The sequence below is a fragment of the Sinocyclocheilus grahami genome, unplaced genomic scaffold (assembly GCF_001515645.1).
Source record: "Sinocyclocheilus grahami isolate Dianchi unplaced genomic scaffold, SAMN03320097.WGS_v1.1 scaffold69.1, whole genome shotgun sequence".
NCBI lineage: Eukaryota > Metazoa > Chordata > Actinopteri > Cypriniformes > Cyprinidae > Sinocyclocheilus > Sinocyclocheilus grahami.
Window position 1 is genome coordinate 666,976 of NW_015505248.1, and position 12,439 is coordinate 679,414.

At 35.9% G+C, this 12,439-nt stretch overlaps 2 protein-coding genes across 2 annotated transcripts in view; both read right to left on the reverse strand.

Annotated features, from left to right (window-relative positions):
- The window catches only part of LOC107585320 (prostate stem cell antigen-like), a 4,431-nt gene extending 1,890 nt beyond the window's left edge, over nucleotides 1–2,541 (reverse strand). Inside the window, exon 1 of the mRNA XM_016272298.1 lies at nucleotides 2,318–2,541. Within this exon, the coding sequence (XP_016127784.1) occupies nucleotides 2,318–2,378 (61 nt within the window). The 5' untranslated portion in view covers nucleotides 2,379–2,541. The remainder of the gene's footprint in view (nucleotides 1–2,317) is intronic.
- Nucleotides 2,542–4,385: 1,844 nt separating this feature from the next.
- The window catches only part of LOC107585353 (uncharacterized), a 38,093-nt gene continuing 30,039 nt past the window's right edge, over nucleotides 4,386–12,439 (reverse strand). The window contains exons 12-17 of the mRNA XM_016272356.1: nucleotides 7,837–7,971; nucleotides 6,973–7,049; nucleotides 6,587–6,630; nucleotides 5,754–5,762; nucleotides 4,538–4,698; nucleotides 4,386–4,397 (exon numbers count right to left, since the gene is read on the reverse strand). Coding sequence (XP_016127842.1) covers nucleotides 4,386–4,397; nucleotides 4,538–4,698; nucleotides 5,754–5,762; nucleotides 6,587–6,630; nucleotides 6,973–7,049; nucleotides 7,837–7,971 — 438 coding nt within the window. The remainder of the gene's footprint in view (nucleotides 4,398–4,537; nucleotides 4,699–5,753; nucleotides 5,763–6,586; nucleotides 6,631–6,972; nucleotides 7,050–7,836; nucleotides 7,972–12,439) is intronic.

Below are 12,439 nucleotides of genomic sequence, written 5' to 3' on the forward strand. Positions count from 1 at the left end.
ACCCCCCCCCCCTCCCAACCAATGCATTGGGAATATGTGCTTTCTTGTCATTATTAACAATAAATAAAATAAATTTAAAAATTAAAAAAAATTGTCAATAAGAATTAAGTAATAATAAAAATTAAATACATAAAAACAGATACATCCTCTGAAAATAGATAATATTTCATGCAATTTTTGTCACATGGATTTCTCTTATTTTAATGTTTTTAAACAAACATGATGAAAAACAATGATTTAAAAAGATACCTCCAAACAGTTTATTCTGTTTTTATTTAATTATTTATTTTTTAAACTTATTTTGCCTCTTTTTTGACCTTTTTCTTACAGATATTAAAGATAAATGCATAAATGATTAAATGAAAGGAAGGAAATATTCTGTGTCCAGATGAGAACCATGGCTCAATGCAATAGCGCCAACAATCAAGGCAAATAATGCGGTGACATAATAATTGCAAACATCCAATGCATTTGACTAAACAAAGCTTGATGTATTTTATGCAATTTCATTTCTAGTGTGGAGACAGGAAAATGTTACTGTACTTCATAATGGCACACATATAATAATGCACTCTGTTTCAATTTCCATGATGAAGCATATTTTGAAAAAAATATATTTTGAAGATCTTAATCTACAGATCTTGATCTAAACTTCACTGTTCTGTGAAGTCTAAACAGAACACTGTCGTTTTATCCTATATTTTTTTGCTTTTGTTTAACAGACCCCAGGGAAGCCAGCAGAAGGCACAGCAGAGAAACATGTCAGTGTTTTAAATGCCCAGCAGTGCATGTTGTGGCTAAGCCTTTTTCATATGCCTCTTGCTATCATTTCCTAAAAAGTGAATTTTCTTTTCAACAAACATCCTTCGAAGTTCAATCGAACAAGATCAGACACATAAACTCGATGACTGTAACACCTTCAGGAACAGACATTCCTTTTAAAAGGATCTGCTATATGTGTCTTAGCACTGTTAGCTCACCCGAAAGACATCCTTCTGCTGCATCTGAGTCACTCTCTTTGATAGCTAAACCTTCAGTTCACAGATGATTTTACTGGCAGGCTTTTCAGGCTGTTTGAAATTAGGTAAACCTTTAAAGTATAGCACCAGCATGAAAGTCACATTCTTTTTCAAAGCATTTATCTAAAATGTCATCCTTTAACTCCTAAAATGTATACATTAAGCTGTTACTTCCTGTATGTAAGGTGCGTCTCAGAGTTCCAACACTGATAACAAGAAATGTTTCTTGAGAAGTAAATCAGAAAATTAATTGGAATGATTTTCGTGTAACACTGAAGATGGTAAATATTTAATTTTTCAGAATGTTTGAGAGTATGAGTAATGTATAGAACACCCTGTTTAATTTTATACTAATCCATGATGTCACATAAGTCACTAAAGGTATTATTTATTGTCCTTCAAAAACTACACACACACATATGAATTTTTGAAACAAATCACTGGTTTGGAATTAATGCTGTTGTCTCCTTTATTCCCTACTCCAAAAACCTTCTGACAGAGGTTAAAAATAAAGTTGTTACAAATCATCTGCACAAAACATCCATAAAAAGAAAGAACAAGCAATCTCCAGTTTCTCTATGCCTGACCTCAGTTGCCATTTGTCAATTATATGCAGACAGTTCTGTACTATAGTACGACCATACTTGATGTTTACTGGAAATATTTCAGCTGTCATTTGTCAAATATATTTGAATACTTTTAACTATAATAAATTAATTTAGTTTGTTGGGAGATCATTTATTTATAAAAGGAAGAGCAAAAAATATATATATAAATAAATTACCTGAGCTCCTGAGTTGTACACTTAATTATCTACATATGCATATTAGCCTCAATGTGTAATTTTGGTTTTCTTATTTAAAAAAAACTTTTTTTTCTAAACTTAATTAGCACTTGGTTCTCAAACTTCACAGGGATGCGTTCACAGTAATTTTTTTTTTTGGTCCAGAAATCTAATAAAAATAAAGACTCTTTTAGCCCTCAAACTCTTTTAGCCCTCAAATCTGTTTAAGGGATTGAATTGCACCAATTATTTTCTGTTAGTCCTTTAACACCGTCCTCAAGGCCAACAAGAAATTCTCAGTCATAATGAAGCCTCAAAAGAATGAAATTGGAGAAACTAAATGAAACAAAAATGATGAAAATGACACCGAAAAAGCAAAATCACCAGACTGAGAAGTCTTGTTTATAAAGCAAATAAGCACCTGTGAGTGAGTGTGGCACACATGCAGTACTGAGAAGACAGGAGTGAAAAATCTAAAAAAGAAGAAAAACAACAACAACAGAGAAGTACTCACTGTGAGCAGCGAGGAGGAAGAGGCCCAGGCCCAGCAGCATGAAGAAATGGAGCGCACTCATGTTACAGGTGGTCTGTGGCTGTCAGGTTAGCACAGTGAAAAGCAGGTTGTTTGCTCTTAAAACCTTTGAGCTTAAGTCCTGCTTTCGGAGAGCTAATACCCAACGGCAGTGAGGACACACAGATTACCAGCCTGTCCACTGAGGCCTGTGCTTGGGTCTTAAGATCTGAATGGATCCTCACCATCTTGACTAATCAGAATGAGGGATCGGTTACTGTGCTCCACCCATACAGTGCTGAATGCTAGCTAGGGGTCTGATACACCCTACAGATTTCATTCAACTAATGCCTCCATCAGAGACCAAACTCACATGATTTCTCTTTGTGACACAGCAGAACAGTGAACACAACCAATCAAAGTGTTGATGCAAAGGCTATTTGAATATGTGCATGCGGTAAGAGAAACTAAAACCAAACCTTTACTCCAAATGAATGATTAGATCAGCTTAATAGATCAGCATAATTATGTAACTTCTGTTTTTCTTCGTTATTCTTCCCACATTAACTACTTCCTATTTTTTTTGTTATTAAATTCCTACTGTATATGTAATTTATTTTTCACTTTAAGGGGTAAAATAAAATGAAAGCAATTTTATTATATATAATACAATTATATTTTTTCCTTATTTTAAGGACACTTCTTTTTTTTTTCTTAAATTCTACTTCTACCATCTCATTTTTTTTCTTCACTCACTCAGGCGGTTTGGTTCGGTGCCAGCATGAAATTGGCACTAATATAGTCTGTCTGGCGTGATTTTAAGACCCATCTGCCAGCTAACTAATGCATCTTTTTATGCACATACGTAGGATCATGTCAGCAAGATTCATTGTTTGTTCATTAACAACATTATTGCTTTCTTCAAATGCCCTAGTGGGAGGCTAAAAGCATCTGCTAAATGAATAAATGTAAATGTGATTGTTATTCAGCCTTTACATTTTGCATATTGACTGTGTCTGTGTGATATGGGTCAGATAAACAGAAGCTGTATTGCCATCTTTTATTGCACTTTGTAAGCATGTCCTGTAGAGATGACAGAGCTTCTTTTGTCTAAAACATCAGCTATAACAGGACGGAGACAAAACCATTCAGATTAAATTAGCTCAGAACCACTGACAGTGACAAGTGGGTTCATTTATATATCAAAATAAAATCCAAAAATAAAATCACATCAGTGTTGCTAGAAGACAACGAAACAAATGAACAACAAGTATCTACAAAGATACACAAGGAAGATGATCAAACTAACAGTATCAAAATCTGCAGTTATGTTCCTTTACTATTTTCAAGTCATTTTCATATTTACAAAACCGTCAAGGCCTACAACATGCATTTTTTTCATGATCATGAATACCACTTTGACACAACTGAATGATTAATTCATCTGTTTTATATTATATATATATTCTCTCTGGTCATTTCTGTTTTCAAGTTAAGAAGAGGGTACCACAGCAATCAGTTTAACAGTCGGCTCCATCAGTGGTTGTCATGGCAACATCACTCATAACTTCAGACTCACTATAAACACATACTCTCTGCGTGTTAGTGTGTGTGTGTGTGAGAGAGAGAGAGAGAGAGAGAGAGAGCTATACAGACACTCAAAAAAGTCTCTACTGATGGGGAGTACTTTCACAAGACCCTCAACATAGGTAAGGTGGTGTACATTAACACATTGAAAATAATTACAGCCAGAAGCTAGCGTGTCCTCACAGTCCTAGGGACTCCAGTTTATGTGAAGACTTCAGTAGTGTGAATTCTTTTTGTTTGGTTAGTTCATTGTTCTGTCCATTAGAAAGAGGAAAAAACAATAATGAACACTTTAATCTTGCCCCTCCATCTTGTCCGGTTATTGTTCTAGTGTCCCTTTGTGGTATGGACAGAACTCTGTCGAATGGACGGCTAGCTCTTTCCCATCTTGGCAATCAGTTCATCACAAATTTTGGTCAGTTCCTCAATCTCTTTGTTCTGTAAACAGAATCCAAAAAATAATGTTAACCTTTTAATGTTTTTTTTAAAGATCTCTCTTACAGTATGATCAAAAATACATTAAAATTGTGAAATACTATCTTTTTAAAAAATCAGATTTTTATACTAATCTATTTTATTTTTCAGCAGGCATTACTCCGCTAATATTTTCAGTGTTGTACTTTTAAAGTGACTTACCTTGCGGAAGCCTTCCAAAACATCTTTCATCTTTTCATAGCGACGGAACATGTCAGCGAGAGATTTCTCCACGGAGTTGAGATCAGCCAAAGCCTGGTCTTTCTCCAGGATCAACTGCTGGATAGTGTGATGAGACAGAGTCTTCTCCCTCTGTTCACCCTCTGAGACATATACACAAAAACATAAATGCATTAAGTTCATTTTACACTAGAAATACAATACACGACACACAATACAATCAAATAGATGTGCAAGTTTGCTTTTGGATGCGGAAGAGGTTGATGTTAGGCTCCTCTGGGTACTGTACTGGGTACAGATATGAAATTATACTCTACACCAGGTCTACATCGTTGATAATGACAAATGAAAATGCAGTTTGATGCTGCATCTCTGTGATGCATGCAGACAACACACACCCACACACTCAAAGATGGACAAACCACGGAGACATGGAGAGAGATGAGAAGACCTTTGAAAGACTTACTCAGCACTTCTTAATTCGTTTTTAGGGAAACGTATTAAAAAAGATCTACAGTTACAAATTTCATTAAATTGTAGCAAGTCTGCTAAATGAATCATTTTAATGAACTGGTTTAAAAAAACTGATTCACTGATTCAACTGAATCATCACTCAGTTGTGTGAAACTCCCTTCCCAACCTTTAAAAAAATACTATCAATCTATCATGCTTTCTAATCCATTATATAGGTTTTATTCTAGTTCTATTACTTTAGCTTAAATGTACAGTACCGGTTAAAAGTTTGGAGTATGATTTTTTTTTTTAAAGAATCTAATACTTTTATTCAGCAAGGATCTATTAAATTGACAAAATATTTATATTTCAAATAAATTCTGTCCTTTTGAAACAATCTTGGAAAAAAATGTCTCATGGTTACTAAGCTTTTTTAAAAGTGATAAAAAGAAATGTTACTGTTGTAGTTACTTTTTTCAAGCTTGGTTGCGCTTAATTGTATTTAGGTAACTTCACATTATGATGAACTTGTTTGGAAAGCTACAGTATCAAAGTAGTTTCCTAAACACTGATGAGCTGATGTTTGAGAAAAGGTCTTCAAAAAGACCAGCAGAGCAAAACCAGATGATACTACAATGAGAGATACCGTATCAGGTTATAGTAAGAGAAAACTCTCCCTGTCTGTAACTATCAGATGTGGTGGATGCAACACAAATAAAGAAAATAAAGAGTTGCTGTTACTTACCAGGCATGCCTGAGTGATTTATCAAATATTTATGGGGGACGGAGGGAGCAAAACAGAAAAAAGGGACCGCATTAAGTCAAGCCAGCAGGGTGGGACATGTGAGAGAGAAAAGCGTGTCAGAAACATAGACGAATTTTGAAATTAATGAAGTGTCCTAGAATAAAATTAAGTAGGTGGTGAGAGCCAGAAAAGTGTCCAAGAAAATGAACCATGGAAAAAGGAATGATAAGCAAAGATACAAAATAAAGTGAAAATAAAATGACCAATACAGCTGGGAAGCAGAATATCAAGGATGGCATTTTATCATGAAGAATATAAAAAGGAATGAAAAAAGGTTGTTTCTTTGCACAAAGAGAGAAAATGTCATGGTTATATCAGACACTCAATATCGCAATCTGAAAATGTAAGAAAGCACACAGCCTAGAGTGTTTACATGGACGTAAATACTGGACAGGCAAAGAAATTAGATTAATCTGTCAGTGGGTGAAGCCTGGTAAGGGACATGTTTTGAGCAGAAACATGTTTGTGTTTTCTGAAGTCAAGTGGATTATACAGGCCAGGGAGACATGAAGGCTTGTGCTTGTAACTGACCGGTGTTTGGGTCCAGAGGCACGAAAGATTTGTCTGCAAGTTAAATGAGAAAGTAACAAAACCTTATTGCATATGTGTGTTGGTGTGGCGTGACTGGGTAAGGGCTGTGCCTGTTCATTTATAGCAGTGTAGCAGAAGAAAAGCCCAGATAAATAGAACCAAAAGTGCCTGACAGTGTTCACAAAACACAAATTAAAAATCCCCAGGAGAAGATGAAATCATATTTAGTAATCAAGACTCACCAATCATCTCTGCAATAGTCTTCTCATACTCCATAACTATCTTCCTGCAAAGAATAAGCAAAAATCAAGTTAATATTCAAATAAGGTGCATATACACTACACGTTCTGATCAAAACAGATCTTTTTAAGCATACTGTTTTCCATTTAGCTTTAAATAAATAAAACAGGCTGTGTGACTTTGAGGAATATGTAATTTAACATGCAGATGCAAGGAACTTTTCAAAAACAAGTTTATTTATTCATATACTGTATATCTGCAGTGTATTGATTTGAAGTTTATAGAGAAGACATGAAGTCATGGGAGAAATGGGGTCGGCAAAAGACGCAAGCTTCACTCGTCATAGCTCACAAGGGCACAGGAATCTCTGTCCTTTGAGAACACCCACCTCATCTCCTCCACCTCCCGTCTACTCTCTTCGTATTTTCTCTTCCAATCAATGGCTTCTTTCTCTTTCACAACAATCTGAAATAAGAGCATTACTTCACACACTTTACAACCTTGAAATTGATAAACCAGTGTCCTTCTGGGTTAACGCAAACCTGGGTTGTCCTTTGCCATGGTTCACACTGTAAAAATCCTTAGTTAATATAATTATTTGCATATTTATGAGGTTAATAAACAATGATCTGAGAAGTTCGGCAGATGATGAGCATGAAAATTTTCAAATAATCAGCGGAAATGCAACCACATAAATCGGCTGTGATGGTCTGAAATGGAAGTAGTGACAGATCTTTTCTTGTGACGTACATATGAATAAAACAGATTATCCAAAAAAACAACATAGGGCATAGACTTGGTTCTATCCAACGGTTGTTGATTGTATTTTGAGATGTGGGCATTGCACTCAATAATGAGTGTGAGCTTGCAGTCAATCGTAAGAAAGCAAGGGGTTTAAGCAGACCAAATCATTGGAGAAGTCTCTTGTTTCACTAGAAAACTGAATTATGAGAAATTGAGAAATTTCATTTCATGTTGACTTTAAATCTTCTGAAATACAGAAGAAAAATAATTTCTCATCACTCCAGTTAATCAACCCTCAGATGCTGAAACTAAACACAGCATGGGAAAGTTTCTATGACTGTCCAGAGCTTGTGAAAGTTTTTAACTTAGCTTTAACCACTTTATTTAGATTTATTGTATAAAATTTACAGATTTAACTCAAGGTAAACTTTCATAAAATGTAAAATGACGAGACTAAGATACAGTCTTTTTATTGTGGTGTGGAATCATGCAATGGATGAGTATGTACCTCTTCTCGGGCGATGGCAAGAGAGTGGTCCATGTCACGTGGCAGATGAGGGCTTTCCCCCTCAATATATCCTGATTGTAAATAGAAGGAGCTCTTCGAAACCCCGCTGTCTCCCGGTGAGGCCATTTCTCTCTGCTGCAGAGAAGAGAGTTGTGGAGAAACCATTAAAAAGCTGTGAGTTTATTTCTGTAAAACAATATTTACATCACATGTCTTGGTGGGAGGCAGCACATCATCTACAGGTTCTACTCAGCAAAGCCATAATGCCATGGAGAGCAGGCTCTTAGTTTGGGTTCAAAAGCCTCCAGCAGTTTGCGACTGGCCCGCTGCATACAGCTGGAATGCTATGATTGACAATCTTCAATGTGAGATGGATGTGAAAGCTGTTTGTCATGAAAGGTTTGCAGCTGTGACCGGATCAGAGAGAGAATGCTGTGTCAGATGAGGACTGCAGGAGTACAGGTTGATCCTTATGTTAGTTTTCAGAGATCAGATAACGTGCAAAGTTGGTGATCTTATATTTTCATTGGGATGATCCATTTTGCATGGGGAAAAAAAGACAATATCCTAAAATATCCTTAAAAAAAACTATCTGGGTAGTTAATGCAACCAGTTACAACAAAGACAAAAGACTGTAAAAGATGATTATAAGCACCATATTTGCATATGTCCTACAGGAAAAGACAGACATGTTTTGTGAATATCTGCTTCAAAGGCACAAACAAAAGCACAAATGTACTGTCATTAAATGTACTGTAATTTAATAACTTACTTCTGAATCTTAAAACTGATTTTTTTTAAATAAATATTACACATTTATATGTTAAAAAATATTTATTTAAAACATTTTTTTAAATAAATATAAAAAAAAATAATAAATATATATATCAAAAATATTTATTTAAAAAAAAAACAGTTTTAAGATTCAGAAGCAAGTTCTTAAATTACAGTACATTTCCAGGGTGTGTATTGTTTCCAGAAGGCCTCTTTATAGCCAGTGATGGGGTGTAGTTACTGAATAATCGTCATGTTTAGACCTTAAACCCACTTGCTGATTAGAGCTGATTAATTCTTCCTAACAGGGCTGGATTAGGAGATTAATTGAGTTTGACTCTTATACAAGGTAGGGGGTCATGTGTTAGGGTACAAATACAGAATGCCCACCACATGTTTGGTCTGCAAGGAGAATTTATGCCTAATACCAGTTACTGCATTATTGGGCTGCTCTCAGATCATGGAGGGGGCATATAGTCATACGTGAGGTACAAACTTAAATTAAAACCTGATTCAAAATGTTGAAATGACGCTTTATCAAATTTAGAGTTTAGTGTTGATCTCAGATCTCCTATGACTACATACAGTACATTAGACATGGCCTAGATCTGAGTCTTATAATCGCAATAGTCTCAGACCAGATCTCAGCCTATTTCCAACCAAATTAAAGTCACATTTCATTTTTGTGAGTTTGCTATTTTTCTTTGCAGTATAATGAGAATTAATAAATTGTACAGGTCTTGGTCTTCGACTCGACAGGCCTAGTTTTATTCTTGACTCCAACTTTTGCATTTCTCAACAATCATTGCATAATCTAATCTAAAAACTCCCCAAATGCGTGATCCAACTCAAAAAGAGCACCATGTTCATCATTACCAATCATAAACACAGTCAGCAGAGGGTGAGAAATGAGGCTGAGGAATAACTCTGAATGCAAATGAGAAACAAAATCTTTAAAAATGAATATTGACAAGACAGAGTTCAGTGATGTATTCCTGTTATCTTTCAGAGCAGCTGTGCATGTAATTCCATGAATGATAAATTACTGCTAATGAAAAGGTAAAATAAAGAACATGTCATGGAGAATGTGGCTGAAGCAGCATGTGAAATGTGTCTGTGTCTGAGTCTTATAATCGCAATAGTCTCAGACCAGATCTCAGCCTATTTCCAACCAAATTAAAGTCACATTTCATTTTTGTGAGTTTGCTATTTTTCTTTGCAGTATAATGAGAATTAATAAATTGTACAGGTCTTGGTCTTCGACTCGACAGGCCTAGTTTTATTCTTGACTCCAACTTTTGCATTTCTCAACAATCATTGCATAATCTAATCTAAAAACTCCCCAAATGCGTGATCCAACTCAAAAAGAGCACCATGTTCATCATTACCAATCATAAACACAGTCAGCAGAGGGTGAGAAATGAGGCTGAGGAATAACTCTGAATGCAAATGAGAAACAAAATCTTTAAAAATGAATATTGACAAGACATAGTTCAGTGATGTATTCCTGTTATCTTTCAGAGCAGCTGTGCATGTAATTCCATGAATGATAAATTACTGCTAATGAAAAGGTAAAATAAAGAACATGTCATGGAGAATTTCTGAAGCAGCATGTGAAATGTGTCTGTGAGACTATTTCAGGAAGAGCGTTATCTAATAATGTATGTTAAAATATTGAATATTTTAAGAAGACCATCAATTCAGGTTAGTCATCACTGAACCTCATTACTCCATTACTCATTACTTTTTATATATGAAAGCACTCCATAATCCTAAAATGTATCAGTACTATTCCAGAAATACTTTTGATACATTAAAGATCAACTCTATTTTGGAAATGAAGTCTAGAGATTATTCAGGGGCAGAAAAAATACCTGTGGAATACGGGACGTCCTGTGACAGAGTTTGCTATCTGTCTGTGTGACAGAGTGAGACAAAACATAACTATTATTTTTTTTTAAAACACAAAAAAAGGAAATAGATATATAGATGGTCAAATTAAATGTTAGAAAAATGGGTTAGAATTGATGTGTGTTAATTCTTTTTTTCTTTCCTTTTTTTTCAGTGAACAGAAAGGATAAGAGAAGGATGAGATGTTTCTTGTCTGTAGACCTAGTTTTCTGACTAATGGTGGTTTAGTCTAATAAAGGTGGTACAGGGACAGTGGGATTAGAATATATAGACTAGACCTAGTTAGACTTCAAAGGGGATATTTGCTGTCCTTCTTACTTTAGCCATGCGAGAACCGTTGAGATTCCAGTGACGTGGGCTGGGCTTCTTGAGGCGAGACTGTGAAGCGTGCAAGATAACATCATGAGAATGGAGTGGCAAGAATATGAGGCATGTTAGAGGGGTTGTAGTATGTGTGCACGTTCGTGTATACGAGATTAGTTTATTCCATTTCCTGAACAAATGCTGAGACAGATGTGACGGTCACTCATCCAACATGACTGAAAGCAGATCTGAGCTAAGCTTCATGTGAAGCCACGCCAGTGGCCTCGAACCAGGCATACAGATGGTCTGTATGCCCACTGCCTTCCAATGAGTTAGTGTAAATTAGTAACAAATCGAAACCAGTAACTAGCATGAATGTGAAGAGGAATTCATCTATAAACATTCTGCTTAGGAAAAGCATATAAATTATGAAATCTGCAAACCATTCATATTTGATGTAATAATATAGAATCTATATACAGCGTAAGTTTCCAAGTCACATTGACCTTTGTTTCTATGGATCTCCAGTCCAAGCGAACATGCAGGATTGTCACAAAGCCCTGGGAGAAACATACCTCTTTTGCTCAAGAGGGTGTTGGATTGGGAAAAAGGAGTACCAATCGGGAGACGGGTTAAAGTACCAGGGGTGAGATGTCACGTCCACAGTATGGTGAGGTAGTTTATGGGTAGGTATTCACACTCATACCCAAGGGTGCAGTCAGGGGGCTCGGTTCAAAAGGGGGTATCACACACACACACACACTTGTGCTTGCATATGCACACACACTCACACACACGGGTGTGGGTTGGCTCAGCGCAGTACCTGAGGGGACACAGTGGACAAAGTGGGGCTCTGAGAGATGGTTTTGGCTACCTGTAGAGCCTCTATCCTCAGGGCTGCGAGCACCAGCTCCTCCTGGCCCACAAGGGAGGGTTGAGGGGAGGAAAGGGGGAGTGACCCATGAAGTAGGGATGGGGTAAGGAGGAAAAGAGGGGTTAGTGTTGTACTGGCCTCACACAAATACTAAACCTGAGGGGGAAAAACTTACATATACTGTCCACACACACAGACACTCATACACAATTTACTGTGAATGTTGTGTATGTGGTGAGATCCATCGACCCTTTCTAGGAGTTTTATTACTAGCATGTATTTTTTTAAAGGGATAAATAAGCCAAACTGAAAATTCGGTCTTTCAGTGGAACACAAGTGGAGATATTTATCAGAATATCTGAAGATATACCTTGTGATAACAGTGAATAGGGACCAGGGGCTGTCGAGCTCTAAAAAAAAAAAAGCACCATAACAGCAATATAAAAGTTGTCCATGCTAATTATCAAACTTCAGAAGACTTGAAACAATACAGTTAAATTATTTGCAGACATTAAGATTTTTTTAAATGTTTTTGAAAGAAGTCTCTTGTGCTCCCTCCTAAAAACAGCTACTGTATATTGTGAAATATTATTACAATTTAAGTAACTTTTTTTTGTATTGTAATATATTAATTTTTTTACTTCATTTATTCCTCTGATGGCAAGCTATTACTTCAGTTTTCAGTGTCACATGATCCTTCAAAAAACATTTTTTATGATGATAAATTTTGCTGCATAGTAT